The sequence below is a fragment of the Pseudonaja textilis genome, chromosome 2 (genome assembly GCF_049901715.1).
Source record: "Pseudonaja textilis isolate UNSWEBS1 chromosome 2, rPseTex1.2, whole genome shotgun sequence".
In the NCBI taxonomy this organism is placed as follows: domain Eukaryota; kingdom Metazoa; phylum Chordata; class Lepidosauria; order Squamata; family Elapidae; genus Pseudonaja; species Pseudonaja textilis.
Genome location: NC_141991.1, coordinates 22,402,224 through 22,422,370, shown reverse-complemented (window position 1 = coordinate 22,422,370; position 20,147 = coordinate 22,402,224). Strand labels below are relative to the sequence as shown.

The 20,147-nt window shown below is 42.9% G+C and overlaps 1 protein-coding gene and 1 long non-coding RNA gene across 2 annotated transcripts in view; both read right to left on the bottom strand.

The window, feature by feature from the left end:
• LOC148126807 (uncharacterized) overlaps positions 1 to 20,147 on the bottom strand; it is an 80,827-nt gene that overhangs the window by 7,520 nt on the left and 53,160 nt on the right. The window lies entirely within an intron of this gene.
• Positions 1 to 20,147, bottom strand: part of LOC148126808 (uncharacterized) — a 39,759-nt gene that overhangs the window by 4,368 nt on the left and 15,244 nt on the right. The window contains exons 2-3 of the mRNA XM_087923503.1: positions 5,913 to 6,077; positions 4,130 to 4,227 (exon numbers count right to left, since the gene is read on the bottom strand). Of these exons, the coding sequence (XP_087779629.1) occupies positions 4,130 to 4,227; positions 5,913 to 6,077 (263 nt within the window). The remainder of the gene's footprint in view (positions 1 to 4,129; positions 4,228 to 5,912; positions 6,078 to 20,147) is intronic.

Here is a 20,147-nt window from a genome sequence, read left to right as displayed (position 1 = left end):
AGAGGGTCAAGCTATTCTCCAAAGCACCAGAGGGCAGGACGAGAAGCAACCCAGAAGTAAGAATTTTTTTTTCTGACAGAACAATTAATCAGCGAAACAAGTTGCCTCCAGAAGTTGTGAATGAAGTTTTCCAGAAGAGTTTGAACAATCATTTATCTGAAATGGGTATAGGGTTTCCTGCCTGAGAAGGTTGGACTAGAAGACCTCCAAGGTCCCTTCCAACTCTGCTATTCTATTCTATTCTATTCTATTCTATTCTATTCTATTCTATTCTATTCCAACGGATGACTTAATGACATATGGCAGCGTTACATTTGTTACAGTGCTGAAATGTGTTGAGTTCCTTAGAAAAAAAGTATGTGACCATCTCACCATTTCTGAAGAAAAGATCCTACCCAAAGCTTTAAGTAAACCATCCCTGCTCCCTGCCTAACATGTCCAGCAAGCAGTGGTGGGATTCAATATTTTTTACTACCGGTTCTGTGGGCATGGCCTGGTGGGTGTGGCAGAGGAAGGATACTGCAAAATCCCCATTCCCTCCCCACCCCACTAACCTGCTTTCCAGCTCCATTCTCCTGTGCAAGGCAACAAAAGAAGACCCAGCCAATCAGCTGGGACTCGGGAGGCAGAGAAGAGATGGAGGCGGGGCCAGTCAGAGGCGGTATTTGCTGGTTCTCCAAGCTACTCAAAATTTCTGCTACCGGTTCTCCAGAACTGGTCAGAACCTGCTGAATACCACCTCTGCCAGCAAGCATTCTTCAATACAAGTATTCCTCAATTTACGACCACAATTAAGCCCCCAAATTTCTGTTGCTCAGCAAAACAATAGTTAAGTTTAGCCCATTTTGCAATCTTCCTTGCCACAGTTGTAAATGAATCAGTCCAGTTGTTAAGTTAGCAGCATGGTTGTTAAGTGAATCTGGCTTCCCAGTGACTTGGGTTTGTCATAAGGTCGCAAAAGGGGATCTCCTGTTCCCGGGACATTGCAACCATCATAAATATGAGTCAGTTACCAAGCGTCTGAATCTTGATCACATGATCAGGGAGGATGCTGCAACTGTCAGAAATGGGGAAAACGGCCATAAGTCAGTTTTTTTCAATGCCATTGCAACTTAGAAAATGTTCACTAAGTGAACTGTTGTAAGCTGAGGATTCCCGGTAGTGTTCCCAGATCAGGTGGACTACACCTACTGGGGTTCTAGGCCAGGTCAACCCTTCTGCAATCTCCCAAGTTGGGGAGGTGGTTCTAAACTAGGGGTGTCAAACTCAAGGCCCATGGGCCGGATGTGGCCTGCAGGGTGCTTCAATCTGGTCCGCGGGGCCATCCTGGAAATAGCAAAGGACTGCCCCGTGATGCCTCTGGCAGCCAAAATGGAGCGGGGGGGGAAGGGTGCGGGTGGCCCCTCCATGCCCCGTTTTGGCTAGCAAAGTGCTGCAGGAGGCTGTCCAGGCCCGAGTTTCCCCCCTGCCAGCCATCCTGTGGAGGAGAACTACAATGCTGATCCGGCCCTCAAAGAAATCCAGTTTGACACCCCCTGTTCTACACAGACCAGGAGAGGTTTGCTCTTCGACGCCTGGTTTCCATTTCCATTCTTACTGGGCTCCAGAAGAAAAGGCCATTACGGCCTCCACCTCACAGTCCAATTTTAGCTAAAGAAAAGTCCCGCAAGGAAGAACTAGGCCCCCAGGAGCTGGAAAGTTCTCCAAAAGGGAAAGAGCGCCTGATAGAAGCCACAGTCTTTGCCCCGAGGGCAAAACACTCTTCTGGCTGCCAAAGACTTGGGACAGAGACAAGTTAAAATACTGCAGGCAGTGGCGTGCTCCCTTTCATCTTTTTAATTGCATACTATTAGGAAGAAAGCCAGCAGAGGCTGTGCTACCTATTACTACATTTCTATGTTAAGATTAGTTTGTAGAGTCTGTCAAGAGAAAATTTATTATCATGAGATGCAGGTTTCCTCTCATTCTGCACTTCCCAAAGTTCACCGAGTACCACACGTACAAAAGATCACGTCGTTGTAGGACAAATCGGCGAAATGTTGGAAATGTCATCAGATACCTGGATCATATTACCATATGTAGTGGATGTGTGTGGAAGCTAAAAGATACTGGACTAAAATTCACACGTGGCTGGAAAAAATGACAAAACAGCATATAGATCTGAAATCAGAGATATTTTTTATTGGGAATTTTACCTGAAGGATATAACAGACAATTGACATACTGTATTTGATTATTAATGTTTTAACTACAGCTAGAATTGTATTTGCTGAAAATTGGAAAAATGAAAAAATTCTGAGAGGAGGAGGTGATTAAGAAAATAATGGAATGTGCTGAGATGAGTAGATTAACCCTAGCAAGTAGAAAGCAAGAAGAAAAAGAATATTATAAAATATGGGATTTATTTTACCAGACAGAAAAATAGGAAAATGCAATATACTATAATATAAATATAATATAATAGTAAATATAATATAATAGTAATGATATGTTATAATTGATTGCTATAGAATGGATTATAATATGAATTAGAATCAGTAAGAACTGGGATTTGTTCTAAAAAGATAGTGTGGATTTGAAATTAAAGTCTAATGATGATGTAATAATAATATAACATGACATTTGATTAATATAATTTGAATGTAAATTTAAATCTAAGAGGACAAGACTATAGACATTATGCACAAGGGATATATACCAACCGACACGCTGTACAATTGAAAGAAGGTTTTATTTGTTGTTTTATGTTTATGTTTGTTTATGTTTGTTGTTAAAAAAAATACACACAAAAAAGGTCACGTCTTTGTACTCCAAGCTGATTACCTGTACCAGTAGTATTCGACTTATAAAATTTAGTGACGGTTCAACATTACAACGGCACTGAAAAAAAGTGACTTATGACCGTTTTTCACAGTTACGACCTTTGCAGCACCCCCATGATCACGTGATCAAAATTCAGGCCCCTGGCCCCTGACTCGTACTTATGACCGTTGCTGTGTCCCAAGGTCGCGTGATCTGCTTTTGTGACCTTCTGTCAAGCAAAGTCAACGGGGGAGCCAGATTCGCTTAACAAGTTGGGGTTACCGATTTGTCAACTGCAGTGATTCACTTAAGAACCGTGGCAAGAAAGGTTTGCAAAATGGGGCAAAAAAACTCACTTAACAAATGTCTTACTTAATGGTTGGAAATATTTGGGCTCAATTGTGGACAATAAGTCCTCAACCTATGACTACAACTGGGACAGGAATTTCCATTACTTAAGCAATGGAGTCTCTGAGTCGTACCCAATTTTGCAACCTTCTTGCCATGGTTATTAAGCAAAACACCTCCATCGTTAAGCGGATCTTGTGGTTGTTAAGCGAATCCGGCTTCTCCCATTTATTTTGCTTGATCATGAGACCCTCCCTGTGACATAGCAACCTCCATAAATGCCCATGGTGGCCAGCTGCCTCAAATTTGATCACGTGACTTCAGGGATCCCGCGATAGCCGTTAAGGGCAGAGCCAGATCATGTCACTTTTTTCAGGTCTGTTGTAACTCTGGGCAATTGTTAAATGAATGGTTGTAAGTCGAGGACTACCTGTCATCTGTAACAGTCATGATCTCTTGCTTCCAGGTTATTATCAGGGGTGGGCTTCAAAAATTTTAGCAAAGGGTTCTCTGCCCAGTTGTTGGGTGGGCGTGGCCATGGTGGGTGTGGCCTGGTCAGCCTCCTGCACCACAGTGAGGGGAGGCGTTTTTGCCCTCCCCGGGCTCCGAAGGCTTTCCTCAAGGTTCTGGAACGGTGAAAACGGCCGCCCCGGGCTCTGGAGGCTCTCTGGAAGCTGGAAATGGGCCTATTTCTGGCCTTCCTGAACTTCTGGGAAGCCCATTTTTTCACCCTCCCCGAGCCTCCATGTGCACCCTGCACTCACCTGCATACATAACAGGCCGTGTGGGGACTCCCGGGAGGGGTGGTCGAGGCCAGCCAGGAGTGGGATTCGGGGGTTCTCCGAACTGCACAGAATCTTAGCTAGGGGCTCTCCTGAACCCCTGCGAACCCCCAGCAGCCCACCCCTGCTTATTATGCCCCCAAAGGAAGAAAGGAGAACAGCAAAGGAGATTCCCTCTGACACAGGAAATGCCTTACCGATACCAGCCATCAGCAGGCGCCTCACTCGTGGGCTAATGGGTTTCTCTGTTGTTGGGGGATTCAAAAAATAGGAAGCCTTTTCAGAGCCCAAGAGTCTAAGGGGAAAGAAAAAAAGAAAAGAGAAAGCCGAAGTAACAAACATGGCTCCTTAAAAATGATAGGTCTTCCCTCACTGGAGGTTTTTAAGAAGAAGTTGGATAGCCATTTGCCTGAAATGGTATAGGGCAGGGATGTCAAACTCGATTTCATTGAGGGCCACATCAGGGTTGTGTTTGACCTCAGGGGGGCAGGGGGGGCATGTCCAAGGGACGTGGCCACAGGGGGCGTGGCCAGCTTGACATCACTCATGTCAGGGGCACCTGTGGTGGTCCAGGTGGGGCTATGGGGATCCACTTTTGCTAGCACTCTGCCAGCAAAAACGGAGCTTGGGGGCCTCCATGTGGCCTCCTGGGTTCCATTTTCGGCTGTGACAGCCTCCTGCAGCCCTCTGCCAGTGAAAAGGGCTACCGTGCGCTGCCCTCCCGAGCTCCATTTTCCCTGGCAGCAGTACCGCAGGCCTGTCCATGCAGACAGTGATATAAGACAAAGTATATGGGTCAAAACCATACAAGGATTTACAGATATTTATTCATTGATGTATCTATTACATTTGCATGCTGCCCATCTCGCCAGGGCAACTCTAAGCAATTTACAGGCATACAGAATAACGAGTGGCATGCAGAGCCACTTGTGTTGGCACGTGAGCCGCAGGCAAACTTACCTCACTGCACATGCGTGCGCCTCACAGATGATTTTTTTTTTCAGCTGATTTGTTTGACGCCTTTTTCGACCTCCCAGAGGCTTGGAAAAAACCTCTGCAAGGCTTTTCAGGGCGAATTATAGGCCTGTTTTCTCACTTCCTGTAATACCAGAAGTGACGAAACAGGCCTATAATTTTTCCTAAAAAGCCTTGCAGAGGCTTTTTCCAAGCCTCTGGGAGGCCGAAAAAGGCCTTAAACCAGCTGAAAAATCAGCTGTGAGGCGCAATGCAGGTAAGGGGCTGAGGAGTGGGGATTGCACATACATGCGCAGGGGTTGTGAGGAGGGGGCCGCACATTGCATTCTGGGTGCTGGCATGCTAGTGTGTGCATGCTGGCGCGCACACAATTTTTGGCACAGGAGCCCAAAAAGGTTAGCCATCACTGCCCTATACCATTCCAGACAAATGGCTGTTCATGAAACAAACAAAATGTTAAAAAGTTGTGATATTTATATAGTTACTTACCAAGCACATCTAAATTACATTAAAGTAATGAAAATACTTTTACAATCCTCAAGGCATGTCACAACTTTTGAGTACCCTTAGCATTTGGAAATTGAAAGTTGAAAAAGTTTGATATGCCCTACTGGGTCCAACCTCCTCTTAAAAACCTCCAGCGATAGAGCCCTCACAGTTTTTGAAGGCAATTAAATTAAATATGTACCTTGCATTTGTCTTATCAGGCAGTGAGATGGCAGGAAGTCTTGCAATCTGCTCTACCGCAACTCTTTTTTTACAGACACCCACTGGTTGAGTAGACGCACCAAGCTGGACTAGGATAAAACACAGTTCAGAGAACGTGTCTTTCCCAATGGATGAAGCCAGCCATGATTTTACCGATGATTTTACCTGACTTATTTTAGCATAAAATCACATGCAGCCAGCAAGTGTGTTTTGTGAACCCAGGCTTGAGGTTTAGTGTGTTGTGTGAACTCTTAGGGAGTTATTCCAATTTAGGGTTTTGAAAAAAGAGGTACTTACCCATGAAGGTACTCTTGATAGTCCAGCAGGGGTCTGCTTGAGGCTTCTTTCTTCTGGATCCTTTGCAGACTCCAACTCCCAGACCTTCTGAAGTCAGGCCACTTGTGAGAATCTCCGGCTTGTCCTGAACGGAATGCCCACATACAATTTGAATATGCCATCGTCCTCGATAGAATAAGGAGCAAGGAAGGAGACCAGGATGAACTTGAAGTCTTATTGATTCATTTCTTTCTAAGGTCCCATTTCCAGATTCCTCTCTTCCCTCTGCTCTTCACCATTTCCTCTTCTTCCCCATTATTTGTTTGCCTGTCTTCACTACAACAAGTAACTTCCTGGATTCTGAGTTAAGCATCTGATCTGCTGTCATATCATGGCAATCAGGTTCTTTATGTTTCTTGTTTGGGCATTACCATGGCATCATTAATTTCACTGGCTTATGACAGGCGTCAAGCTTGTCTTGAGGCTTGAGGCTGGACAGTGGCCAGATGAAGCTAAAGCTGAATTCATATGCTCATTTTGTCAGAGAATTTAAATAAATGCAGGGGGAATTATTTACAAGCTTAAGTAACATTTGGCTGCGGTTAAAAAAATATGTTTAAGAGACAGTAAATCGTTTTGAATTAAAAGCAGCATTTCCTTCTGAATATATCTGCAGACAATTTGGCCACCATCAGACCACGCTGAAATTATTTAATTCAATTTCAGGGGACTCACTTTTATATGAACATGAACATACTGTCCATTTGCCTGTATTGCAATGAATGTTTTGATTAAATGAGGACTTAATTCTAATGCACAGGAGTGATTTCCTATACAACAGCCAAGGGGATCCATGGGATATGGTGTTTTTTTTTTTTAAAAAAAAAATGAAGATGGTGACTGTGATAATGTAATAGAAGCTCCAGCTCTTTTAATGTGTCCATATAAAAAGGGCGGAGCTTCAGTCTAATTGACGCAGTGGCAATCTTGACTCCTTCTCAGAATTAAAGGCCAATTAAATTAAAATTAGAGAATCAACTAGGCAGAGAGGTCTCCAATGTTGGCAATTTTAAGGCTTGTGGACTTCCAACTCCCAGAACTCCCCAGTCAAGCCGGATGGGGAGTTCTGGGAGTTGAAGTCCACAAGTCTTAAAGTTGTAAAGGTTGGAAATCCTTAGAAAGCATTATGAAGTGATTCTTGTAGACTATTTCATCCCAAGAAGGGACAAGGTTGTGGGTTTTTTTGGGGGGCAGGCAGGGGGTTTATTAAGGGTGGGAATGCCAACAAAAGCCTCCCAGAAGGCAACCCATGCCCAATTCCCGCCCCCTTTAAAAAGATGCATATGCACCCCAAATTGTGCTGCTGAAAATTAGTGGGAATATGGCTTTTGTGGGAATATTCAGCAGTTGAATTTGGGGCTGTTTTAGGAGGTTTAAGGGAGATAAGCAAATTTCCAGAAGTTTTTCACACTCATTTTCATCTTAATGTTTTAAGGAGGGAAAAGTCTAAAAAAAGCCCATGGTGTGGAAAAAGAGGCTATTTTGTGAGTAAAGTTGGGTGGCAGGAGCTAAGGCTGCTGGGAAGGGCTCTTGAGAGATTTCTCCAAAAGTAAATCAAATTAAGGAGACATACTTTTGCTACAAGGGTTATAAAAATTGCATTAGTGTATGGCTGAGCCCAACAAAATTTTTGCCCTAATACTTTTGCGGCTCATTAATATACTTAACTGTTATTTGGCTAGACGATTTAAGATATTAATCTCAGCATGTGAACACTGGATATATGCTTAGTGACTATATAACAAATAATAAATAGCATCTAATCTCTAATTAAACCTTGACAAGCCTGGCCAAACCATGAAAGCCTATTTAAAAAAACTTGGGGAAGGATAAACACTTATTTTTATACAGCCATTGAAAGAACAATGCAGAAAAAAATGTAAAAAAATAGATTAAATATTCTTACGGTTAGAATGTAATACAAATACTTCGACTAATAGTAGGATATTAGATTGCATGACATAAAAGAGGCAATGTGATTTCAGAATCAACTGTTGATCTTTGTTTTAGAGCTAAAAGGGAAAGGCATAAATTCCTTATTTTTCCTCTCATGCATATTCTTGCTTTGGCACAAGTGTGCAGTTTATTTAAATACCGGTTTTTCAAGAGCTAAAAATGTTCTTATTCCAAGTTTCAGCACAAATGACTGTTTCTTGGAGACACAGCCATTCTGTTTCTAACCAAGCTGTTTTCAGTAAAAGAAGAAATTCGTTTTAAAAAATACAGATTTTTTTTTCAGAATCTCTGCATTTGTTTATAATTAAAACTAAAAATTTAGATCTTGGAATTTAGGTTGTGTTGGAAGTTAAAACCCACCCCTCTCCTAGGAAAATGAAATGTTTTAGGATATACTAAAAAGGCAGAATATTTCCCCTAAAAAGAGAAGTAGAAACTCAGAAGCAGAAACTCACCTCAGAAACAGAAGCTCGCCCTCACCTTTGTTAATGGGTGGGCCATTAAGGCCTGGGACAGAGTATTCTACATAACAAAGCCCTCTACCCATCTCACCACATGGCCTGGGAAGATTGCATCAGCCAGCACTCAGGTGAAACCATGTGGTCCAGACAAAGTCTACAAAGTTAGCTAGTTACCTCCTGGGAGTCTGACAGCCAATGGGATACATTTCTTACACGGGAACAGGAAACACTAAGGTGTGGCCCAACAGAGGGTATATAACTAAGGGATTCTCAGCATCTCTTCCCTTTTTCGTTCAGGAGCTCCAAGGTATATGGTCCTGTCCACCATTAAACCTTCTTTCCAAGCAACTTCCATGAATCCAGTGTCTTTTCCCCCATTTGGAACTGAACCCAGAAGGATATTTCTTCCAACAGGTGTTGTGTTCCTAAGCATCCCATGTAAAGGCTACCTTATATGGGTATTCTTAGGTTTTAGGCACATATTCAACAAAACATGCAAGAAGAGAGTCAGTTTGGTCTATCAATGAAAGACCAGACTAGAAGTCAGGAGACGGTGAGTTCTAATCCTGCCTTAGGCATGAAAGTCGACTGGATGACTTAGGGCCAATCACCAGCAGACTGTGAGTTCTTGTCCCGCCTTAGGCACAAAAGCTGGCTGGGTGACTTTGGACCAGTAACGTTCTCTGCCCAACTCACCTCACAGGGTTGTAGTTGTGAGTAAAACAGGAGTCCACAAGTTGTGAATGTCGGAAATCCCTGAATTAGACAGCATTATGAAGTGACCCTTGAAGGCTGTATCATCCCAGGAAGAGACTAGATTGTGCTTTGAGGGTGGGGGGGTTATTAAGGGTGGAAATTGCAGCAAAAATTGCCTCTTAGAAGGCAGCCCACTGCATGTTTACCGCCTTGAGTTATTTATAAAAGTAATAAAGGTGGGGTATAAACAAACAAACAAATACATGGACATTCATATCCAAAGCATATAAAGATGCATGAATGCAACTTTATTTGAAATAGTGATTGCATATTAATTGTAAACAGCCAAGAATAGCATCACTTAACTGGATATCATTTAAATGTGTTGGACTCAACTACCTAGAATTCCCAGCCAATGGCCATATTGTCTGAGGAGGAGGGAAGTTAGTCTCCTGATCATCTCAAACTCTGGAAATGATAAGAATACTCTTTATACTCAGCTCTTGCAGGATATCTGCCTTATTATCACCCTGCTTTTATTTAAAATTCCAAGGTACTCTGAGGTGCTTTATTTATTTATCTGTTTTAATGAGCATTTCCTTTCCTTAAATGTTCCATTGTGTAAATGCCATCCATTGATGGTTAGTAATCTTCAGCGATTGTCATTTTTTAGAGCTTCATTTTGTTATGCTAAGGTCCATGGCTGCAATAAAATCATTCCATTCCATTCATTCATTCATTCATTCATTCATTCATTCATTTATTCATTCATTCATCCACCCATCAATTCATAAAACTGTGTTCCAAATAAAGGAGAGAATGTAATTTTTCCTTTTCCAGTTCCTTCTTTGCATTTGCCCTTTGAATTATTTTGGAGCGGGATGGGGGTCGGGGGAAATATATCATTCAACCATGAGCCTATCCTGGAGCCCAACTATTATTAATTCTTAAAGCAAAATTGTGTCTAGCTCAGACAAAATATACAGCTAGTCCTTGACTTACGATCACAATTGAGCCCATAATTTCTGTTGCTGAGACAATTGTTAACTGAGCACTGTCCCATTTTATGACCTTCCTTGCCAGAGTTGTTAAGTGACTCATGACAGGGTTTTCCCCCTGCAAATTTAAACATTTTATTAGATTATAGAATAAAATACAAAAATACAAAAGCAAATAGCTAGACACAGTGAAGAGAAGGGGAAAAACATGAGGATGCTGCAACGGTCGTGTGAAAAACGATCAAAAGACAATTTTTTTAGTGCCCTTGTAACTTCCAATGGTCACTAAACCTGTTGTAAGACAAAAACTACCCGTAAAGCAAATAAGAACAATTAAAAAATAGGCCAATAGATGTTGCATGCCCCCTAAACCAGGGGTGTGAAACTCAAGGCCAGATCTGGTCCACGGGGTGCTTAGATTTGGCCCGTGGGCCTGCCCTGGAAACAGCGGAGCAGCCCGTAGTGCCTCTACCAGTGAAAATGGAGCTTGGGAAGGCCATGTGGTGGCAGAGGGTTGCAGGCCATCACAGGTGCCCCTGACATGAGTGACATTGACCTGGCCACGCCCACCGCAATGCCCCCCTGAGGTCAAACACAACTCTGATCTGGCCCTCAATGAAATCGAGTTTGACAATCCTACTCTAAACCCTCCATTTAACACTACTTTTAAGGAAATGGATCTCCGTGAAAAATTAATGAATGCAACTAACATTCTTCCGTGGAGTTAAATTAATTGAATCAAGGAATATTAGTAGTGGAGTTTGCTTTGGAAGTGACAAACTATGCTGGAGTAGAAGCTGAGGTAAAATTTGTCCCGTTTTCAAAATCTGTTAAAATTTGGCATTCTGGAGAATTATGGCTTTACTGTATATAAAATGTTAAAACTCTGTGATTTAGACAAGAAAGGAATATAGTCAGAATCAAACAAGATATGTTTTATGATTGCCACAAGAGTCTGCTCCTTTTTCTGTAATAATCATAGAACGGGGGAAAAAAAACCATTATGACCCCAAATGGACTTTTCATTTAGAAATTGCCCAGGATAGTTGTGTTTGTATCATTTTTTTCAATAATTCCAGACTCGATGTTCTGGTATCTGAGATAGACATCCGAGTGGCATTAGATCACATTATACAAAACTGAGCTATTGATTTTACAATAGCCTGATGATCTGAAATGATATTTAGATTTTGATGACTAAACTTCTACAGAAATTTCTTGCAGGGTGGATGATAGCAGAAGAAAAGATTTGTGACAAAAATATGATAGTGAAACAGACTGTTTGAAAAGTGCAGGACAGATGGGAATAGATCAGTTAATTTAAGACTCCAAAGAAAAACTCATCCCATGAGTTTAACATTTTTCCCCTATACATAGGGCTTGCTGTTGAACTTTAGGATTTGTTAAAATTCTTCTCCTTCTTCCTTCTTCTTCCTTCTCCTCCTTCCTCCCCCTTCTTTTCTCATATTTATCTGTAGTCTCTGGAGTTCTTGTGAACTGACCTAAGTTCATTTCTACCTACTGGACGACATCTAATATTTGCTGAAACTTTAGGGCTTCAAAATTGGTTTTAAAACCCCTCCACTCCAATTTCTAGATTATGTCTAAGGATATGTCAGATTCATAACATACTAAACCTTCTGAAGCATTTTTTTCGTCAGTATTCAAGTAGTGAATTTCCATTAAAAAAACCATCTGCCTGTTAAATATTCTCCTTAAGGTTTTCCATAGCTATTTTTTCCTCATGTGGTCAACTGCCTACTCCAGTGGAAAGTTTTGGATGCATTGCGCTTCATGATTGCAAACTGGAACTCCAAAGGTATGCAGCCCTCTCAAAGACAAGAGGGCCCCAAATGTATTCCCCGACATCTCCAATAAAAATGCTCACGAAGAAGAGACAATAAGAAAAACTCTCACTGTTACGAGAACCAAAGATGGACTAATAGTGTCAAACTCACGGTGTCACGTTGCTGTCATGTGACTCTCCCCCACTCATGGAACTGGAGTGGGCGTGGCCTGCACGTGACGCATCTGGCCTGCGGGCTGCCAGTTTGACACCCCTGGATCAATGGTGGGATTCAAAAGGTTTTACCACCGGTTCAGTGGGTGTGGCTTGGTGGGCGCATTTTGTGCACATGCTTTGCATACATGTGTGTGCCAAATGTGTACTTTGCGCAGGTGCAGAGGCATTCCAACTCACCTCCTGCAAGCCTGCACTCTCCCGGTCGCTTCAGCAGCTGCCGCGCAGCACTCTGCTGTGCCGCGCAAAGCAGCTACGCTTCAAAAGCAGAGAATAAAGGTGAGTATGGGAGCCTGGGCAGGCGGTTGGCCCAATAGCACAGCGGTGGAGAAAACCGGTACGGTCTCCGCTGCTCATCGCCGGTACTGGCTCAGCAGAACTGGGCCTAACCAGTAGAAGACCACCACTGCCCTGGATGGACAAAGAGTGGGCTCTGGCCTAAGGCAACTTCCCACCTTATGATCTGCAACATTGTTGTTGTTAGCTAGCAGCAGGTGTCGACGGCTGAGGAAAGCGAGGACTCAGATAAGGGGCCAGGACCATTAGGGAGTGGACTGCTGCCTTCAGAGATTGTGGGGGCTGGCAGCAGTGATGAGGAGGTTCCCGAGGAGCCTGTGCCAAGCGTAGGATTGCTCACAGGAAAGAGCAGCTCCAGCAGCACGGGCGACTCGGGAGTAAGGCTGCAAGGTAATGGCCCCTCCTTCAAGAAGATAAAAGGCAGCTGTGAAACGAACATTCTTTGTAGGAAGCAAAGACGTTTTGAAACTCAGTCTCATGGACATTACAGTTGGCATTTGAAGACTCTTGTATTGTAAGCTTATTTCTTATCCGTTGTTTTTTGGCAGCCTTGCAAAAACCTGGCAAGGCTCTTTCTTGTCGGAGCTAATTAGTTGGAAGCAGCCTTTTATCTGTGAAGAAACAGGATTCGTAGATGAAACATGAAAAGGTTGTGCGGCTGCCTTCGCTCTCTTGGAACCAGGTTTGGGTCAGAACAAACATTAAGGATGCATAAAACTTTAGCACCCCCATGCTGACCCAAAACAATCTGGTCAGAAGTCAGTCATGGGAGGACAAAAGAGTGCTGTGAGTTTACAGATGCCTAAAATGCCACAAGGATTCTGATAGCTGAGAACAAGACTGCAAACACACTGTAATCTGAAATAACGGTGAAACAGAAGGGAAAGCTGTTCCAAGACTTTTGTAGAGCAGGAGCTAGCTAGGAGATCACCTGGTGGAGTACCAAAGCAACTGACAGAATTTCCCTTCTCTACATGAAGAGCAAGGCTTCCAAGGTTGCTTGTGGCATATCTGAGGAAGCAGAAAAGGAGGAAATAATAAAGCAAAGGCTAGCTTTTTTTTTTTTAACCTTCTCTTTGATGGGTCCTATAGACATACTAATTAGTGACTCTACTGGAATGTAGAGAGTGCGAAGATGTTTTCCAATGTAAATGTCTTTAGCAAGTTGAATTAAATGCATTTAGAAGCCCATAAATTTAATTATGAGACTATTACAGTGTCATCCACCCCACCTCCCCAGGGATTACCACCTTGATGTGATGGGAGAACTCAATCACTTCAGTTATTTTGAGGACAGCAGATAGAGGAACCTATAGCCCCCCCTTTTTTATGGGGGTGCTGTTGGGATGTCATAGGCAACTGTAAAAGAGGAGAAGCTTCATCACAACATGGCTGTTGTCCCCAGTAAACTGGTGCATTCCCATGCCATGTTTTCCCAGGCTGATCATCCTCAGGTGTATGGAACCGGAGCTCTCCAATGTCCCCAGCTAGTGTTGTCATTGGTGACCCTGGCTATAAATGTTAGAAGTTACAATCAAACCTAATCTGAAGGCCATCAGCTTGATTCAGAATAAGGAAACATCCAATTAAGCAAAACACTCTCTCAAGTATTAATTAACTCCTGGCGCTGGTGAAGCACTTTAATAGAGACTCAAGAGATGTGAATGAAATATCTGAAAGTGTTAGCCAAAACATGGCTACCTGGCTTCCCATGCATAAAACTAGCATTTCTGACATGAATTATTCTCACGTTGTTTCTGGTTTAGCTCCAAAGAACGAGAAAGACGAAACAGACAGCAGAGTGTATTTTGAAGCACCATTTTTTACTGTAGAAGAATGACAGAGTGGGATTCTCTGCTACAATTTCAAAACCAAAGATGAGGGGAAGAACCCACTTCGTTAAAAATAAAAGACAATCCGATTTTGCTTCCCTTCATCGTAATCGCGTAATTGCACCGCCCAAGGCTGCCCATAACATACAAACATTAAAACTGGGAAACATGGGCTGTGTGTGTAATGCTGAAACAGAGAAACTGGGAAAACATCCTGCAAGATAAAACTGAAAAACAGACGTGAAACTCTAGTGAGGCCACTGAGACGCTGATTCAAACTGGTAATACCAAACAGGGGTTAGAACACTCATGTCCTATTTTCCACCAACTGCCAATGGTGGTTCAACAGAAGTAACGCTTTGTGAAAACACAAGTAATCGACGGCCAGAGAAAATACGATATAATGTTGTGCTAAAGTTTATGCAGTATATTGTACAAACGCTTGGATGGCCATGAATTCAAAATGGAAGAGGAGATCCATGGCAAAAGCTAGCTTCCATGTAAAGGAGACCAGGTTTGTGCTCGGCAATGTAGAAGAGTTCAGAGGAACCACATGCAATGCCAGGCGATGGTACTGACTTATGGAGGAGTCTGGCTGGCATCTACCTGCTGGATAGGTAACTTATATTAGGGAAGACAGCACCAAGAGGACAAAGGAGGAAAAGAGGGGGTGGCGTATAGTACAAAAACCAACACCCCCCCTTTGTGGTTTCTGTGTCCTTCAGGAGCCAAAAGGAAACAATTCAAAGTGCTTTGTATATGGAGTTTGGCAGAGAAAGCCGGGACAGTGTGATTCTCAAGTGCCTTGTGTTGAACAACTGCTTGTCTAGCTATGTGCTCAGAGTTCCCCTCCTTCCCCCCCCCCCTCCCCCCAAGGCACTGATGTAGCAGCAAAGCCCTGTCCACAATGATAGGAACAAAAACAAGGGAAGGGACAATGCAAGACAGCCAACCCTGGGACTCTATGGAGGACACAACCATGACTTAAGAGAACCGGTTTTCGTATTTTTGCATTTCTAATCTGCAAAGGGTACAAAGATTCTGACAATTCTTTTCAATCTGCATGACAGAGATGAATAACGCTTGCCTTTGGGATGTTCCCCCACCCCCACCCCCGGAAGACGACTGCGTCGTCATAGGCCAACCAGACGTGCCACCAGGAGGAGCGCCTGAGGAGGTCTTTGTTCTGGAATCAGCAAAGAGACAATGGAAATACATTTTCAAGCAAAGTCAAAAGAAGCCCGACTTGTAAGTCAGTCCCATGTCTTGTGAAGCCCCGCAGTTCAATGGAAGGGCCGAGCTCCTGCCTTCTGCTAATAAAGGAGAAAACTCTTTGAATTTACACTCTCCCCAAAAAGTGCCATTAAAAAAGCTAATCAAGGGAGAAGGATTAGGCCAGGGGTGTCCAACCTTGGCAACTTTAAGACTTGTGGACTTTCCTCAGCTTTGCTGGCTGAGGAATTCTGGGAGTTGAAGTCCACAAGTCTTAAAGTTGCCAAGGTTGGACACCCCTGGATTAGGCAATCACACGTATCTATAGTTCAACCTCTGCCGCTCCTCAGATGTTTTGGGCAACAACTCTTGTTACCATGTTGGCAGGAGATAGCAACCATTCATAGTCCGAAACATCAGCAGGCTGCCCAGGGTAACCATCTATCTTGTGACTGTTTCTCTCCGATTCCACATCTTCCGATACCCCCCCTTTTTTTTTCACAGAAGCAACACTTATTCACATTTATCATATATGCAGAAGTTTTACATAGAGTATGATCAACCAGCAAACAGAGCATAAACCAAGAAGGATGTCAAGGTATGGACAACAGGGAGGCAACACAATGTATAAATTCCTTATTAAAGGACCATATCGACTTTGAAACTGCTGAGATGCTTTCTGGTTATGGATGTATAGGTCACATTTAATAAATAAGGGCTAAAGTGGCACAGCATGATACTCTAGCACAAGGGTCTTCAAACATGGCAACTTTTAAGACTTGTGGACTTCAGTTCTCAGAATTTCTGAGCTAACATGACTGGAGGAGGAATTCAGGGAGTTGAAGGTCCACAAGTGTTAAAGCTGTCAAGTTTGATAGACCCCTGCCCTAGTATTACGTTGGCTGGCCCAAAATCTCATCTCCACCTACAATTGCCTATCATAAGGCACTTGGTTTGAGTCTAATTCTCATCGCTAAATTGGCAAGCCTCTCAGTTAAGAAAATACAGGTAGTCCTCAATTTACAACCATTCGTTTAGTGACCGTTTTAAGGTTAAAATGGCACTGGGAGAAAAAAAAAATGATCATTTTTCACACACATGACAACCACTTGCAGCATTCCCGCGGTCACAGGATCAAAATGTGGATACTTGGTAACCACCATTTATTTATGATGGTTGCAGCGTCCCAGGATCACATGGTCACCTTTTGTGACCTTCTGGCCAGCAAAGTCAAAGGGGAAGCCAGTTTCACTTAACCACCATCATTACTAACCTTATTAAAACTGCAGGGATTACGTAACAACTGTGTGGCAAGAAAAGCCGTAAAATGGAACAAAACTCACGCAACACATTTCCCACTTAGCAGAGGAAATGTTGAGTTCAATTGCGGTCATTCAATCGAGGACTACCTGTATAATGGTATGCAAGTATTCAGTCCGTCCAATGACTCAAAAACCTTTCCCAAGGAATTCCTTTTTTGTTTGTTTGTTTGGTACAGATGATGCAAAAAGGAAGTCCCACGGTCTGCATTAACGACTGATCAGGATCCAAAAAATTGAATTCAAATAGCCATATCCGATAACCCAGTTTTAGTCACAGGTATCCTTCCCGATTAGATGTTTACAAACAGATGAAGTAGCTGATAGAACCAGTTGCACTGCTGGTCTATCTACCTCAGTCTTGTCTGTTGCAGGAGTGGGTCTCTGTAGTTTCAAACAAAACATTTCTTTCTTTCTTTCTTTTTCCTGTCCCAAGATCTTTTTTAGAATGCTGGAGACTGAATCCACGAGGGGTACGAAGGAATGGCTGCAGAAGCTGCAGTCAAAAGGACACAAGGCAGAAAAAAGACCTGTTTGAAGAACGAATGTCAGAAAATAAGGATGGATGAAGCAATAATCAGGCAGAAAAGCCGAGTGCTTCAGGGTGATCCTTCCAAATATCTCCGGAAAGGGATTGGCAGAGGCTGTGTGGACCTCTCTGAAAAGTCATTTCCCTCATTCCGGGAAGCTGGTCTTTAAACATTTGGCACTGTGCGATCAGCATTGAACACAAAAGGCTTTTTCTCTCTTATAAAATTCTTGTAGAAAAATGGAAATAATGCTGAAGCACACCAAGACAAGGCAAGACACAACCTTTGCCTTAAAAGTTGCTGCTAAAGCTGCCAGGGGACTAAAAGGTGTCACAACTTCCGCCTCCATTTCAGCTGAAGGACCCAAAGATCTAAGCCAATCTTCCAATTTAGGACCCTGCATAACCCACTTGGAAAATCGATTACCACTAATTCTACAGACAGCTAACTCTACAGACCGCTTTATGCAGACAGCTGGAAAACGGCTGCCTAAAAAGGTATGAAAATCGCAAAGGCACAAAAACTGTCTTTAAGTTTTAGCTTTAGCTTTTTCTTTAATCGGTTTAGCTGCTGTGATGCCAGCATTTTCTGGGTTCAAGATGCCTAACCACAATGAGTTCAAAATATACTTTTTTCAGAGTCACCCTTGCTCTGCAGTTCAGGGTTATTGGGTTTTTTGGGTTTTTTTTTAGCCTTGTGCTATTATCTTTCTGGATCAATATTAAGAAATAAAAATGGAGAACGCCGTTGTCGAAATGACCTTCCCTCTACCAGTCAAGGCTTACATTACTTCATCCAGAAAGAGACAAGTCTAGGAACCAAGCGAGTAATTGCACGATTTCATTCCCCGTTAAAACCAATTGCTGGAAACAAAGAAAAACACGCTCATAAAGTCACACTGCCTCCAATGAAGTAGAATAGCTCCTGCTAACCAAACTGTTGGACTGACAAAAGCCAGCTCAATGACCTTCTGGGGTTGCTAATGACTATAACCCTCAATGCTAACAGCCGAACAACAAAGCCTACGGTGAATACAGTCTAGGATGCCTCAACCTTGAATCAATGTGTTGTGTCCACACGCGTAGGGGTAGATAAGGAACCACCACCTGGCAAAAGTTCTCCTCTCACGGACCCAGAACAAAGTCTAATCTCTCCTGGGATTTCAAAAGCCTCCACATAGACTGAGAAGTTCAGAAGGTATAGATTCTTGCCTCAATAAAAGTCAAGGCATCTATCATTCATGCAATTGGATCCACGCTCCAAGTATCACATGGGCCCACGAATGCCAGGCTATTAGAGCTTGACTTCAGACGTAATGTAGACAGAGAAGTTCCCCCGGTGCACATTCTCCAGTGGGTAACATAAAAACGAAGAGAACCAGCAGTTGACCTTTCTTCTTGAGGGTGGAGCATTCCTTTAAAAGGCTTTTGCCGCCTATTTTCACCTCAGAAGCCCAGGTCCTTATTTTCTAGGGCTCTTCACTCCTTATTTCTTCCAGTGGCTTGGAAGGCATCCTTTTGCAAATGCAGAGATTAAGACAAGCCTTCCCTTCCCCCTACAATATCTGTTGCAAATGCAACCATAGCATTTGAGATCCTCGTTGACTGAAATCTTAAGAAAAAACAAACATTTTACATTATGCCGCCGGGCAGCTTAGCAGCAAGCTAGTATTGACAATACTTGAGTTTAAAGCAGTCCGACCTCTTGTAAAAGGAAGTTCAGAAATATTGGCAGGAGAGACATTAGCACCTATTGGTCATACCGGGCACGAAAACCAACCACATAAATAATCACAGGCATACAGTTTTGTGACACAAGTAAAAATTCCACAGGAACCCCTGCAAAAGAGTGACAAAAATCTTTTAGAGTACAGTACTAGGGAGGGAGGGAGGGAAGGAAGGAAGGAGGAAGGAAGGAGGAAAGAAGGAAGGAAGGAAGGAAGGAAGGAAGGAAGGAAGGAAGGAAGGAAGGAAGGAAGATTAAAACTATTGTCAGCTCTGATATTAGTATAGAAATGGATACAATCTAATTCCAAGGGGTTTTTTTTTTTTGAGAGCTATGTATGCTACATAGAAAAACACCCAGCCTCCTTTCCACCGTGACGATATGCCAATATATATTTGTGTTTTCAGATATTTGTATGTGCATGAGGTATCACAAAGGAAGTTTAAAGGGTAGCATGGAAAGATCTACACAAATTGGTGTGTGTGAGTGTTGCGGGGGGGCTGTAGCTACTGTATTTGGATAATGAATACCCCAAAGAGAAAGGTTCACAGAAACTGCTAGGCTACTATAATTCAGAAAGAATTAATTCCAGAAAAATCTGGGACTGACACCTGGAATCCAGGCAGGACTCAAGCAGAAGAGACCGAGGTTTCTCCTTGCCTTTTTTTCCCCTTAGCAAAAACAGGGAGAATAAAGGGTTCAGGATACTAGGAAGAATTGCCAGATAGCTCATTAAGATTCTCTGCAATGTAAAGCAAAGATTGTCTCAACAATGGCTCAGCTGAGAGCAGATTTTCAAAGTAGTATGGTAAGAGCCTTGGATGGCAACATATATAGAGCTTCCATCAAAACATTTACAGAGGGCTCAGGGGAGGTTCCCCCGCCATCTTATGAAGCCTTGAAACTCAACAAATAAACCGGGTATCCTCAATGAAGCACAGCGTATCTATCATTGTTCGAGGGAACCTCCAGAAACACAGTGAGGGGTTAATCCAATGGAGGTTTGTTCCCCCAAAACAAACTACTGATGGAAGAAGGTCTGCCAAGTAAAGATTTTCCTTTCATGAATTCCTACATAATGAAGGCAGCATGGTAGCCTCGTCCAAAGCAGTACAGAACAAATAATGTCTTTGGAGAGGTTAGAAATGGA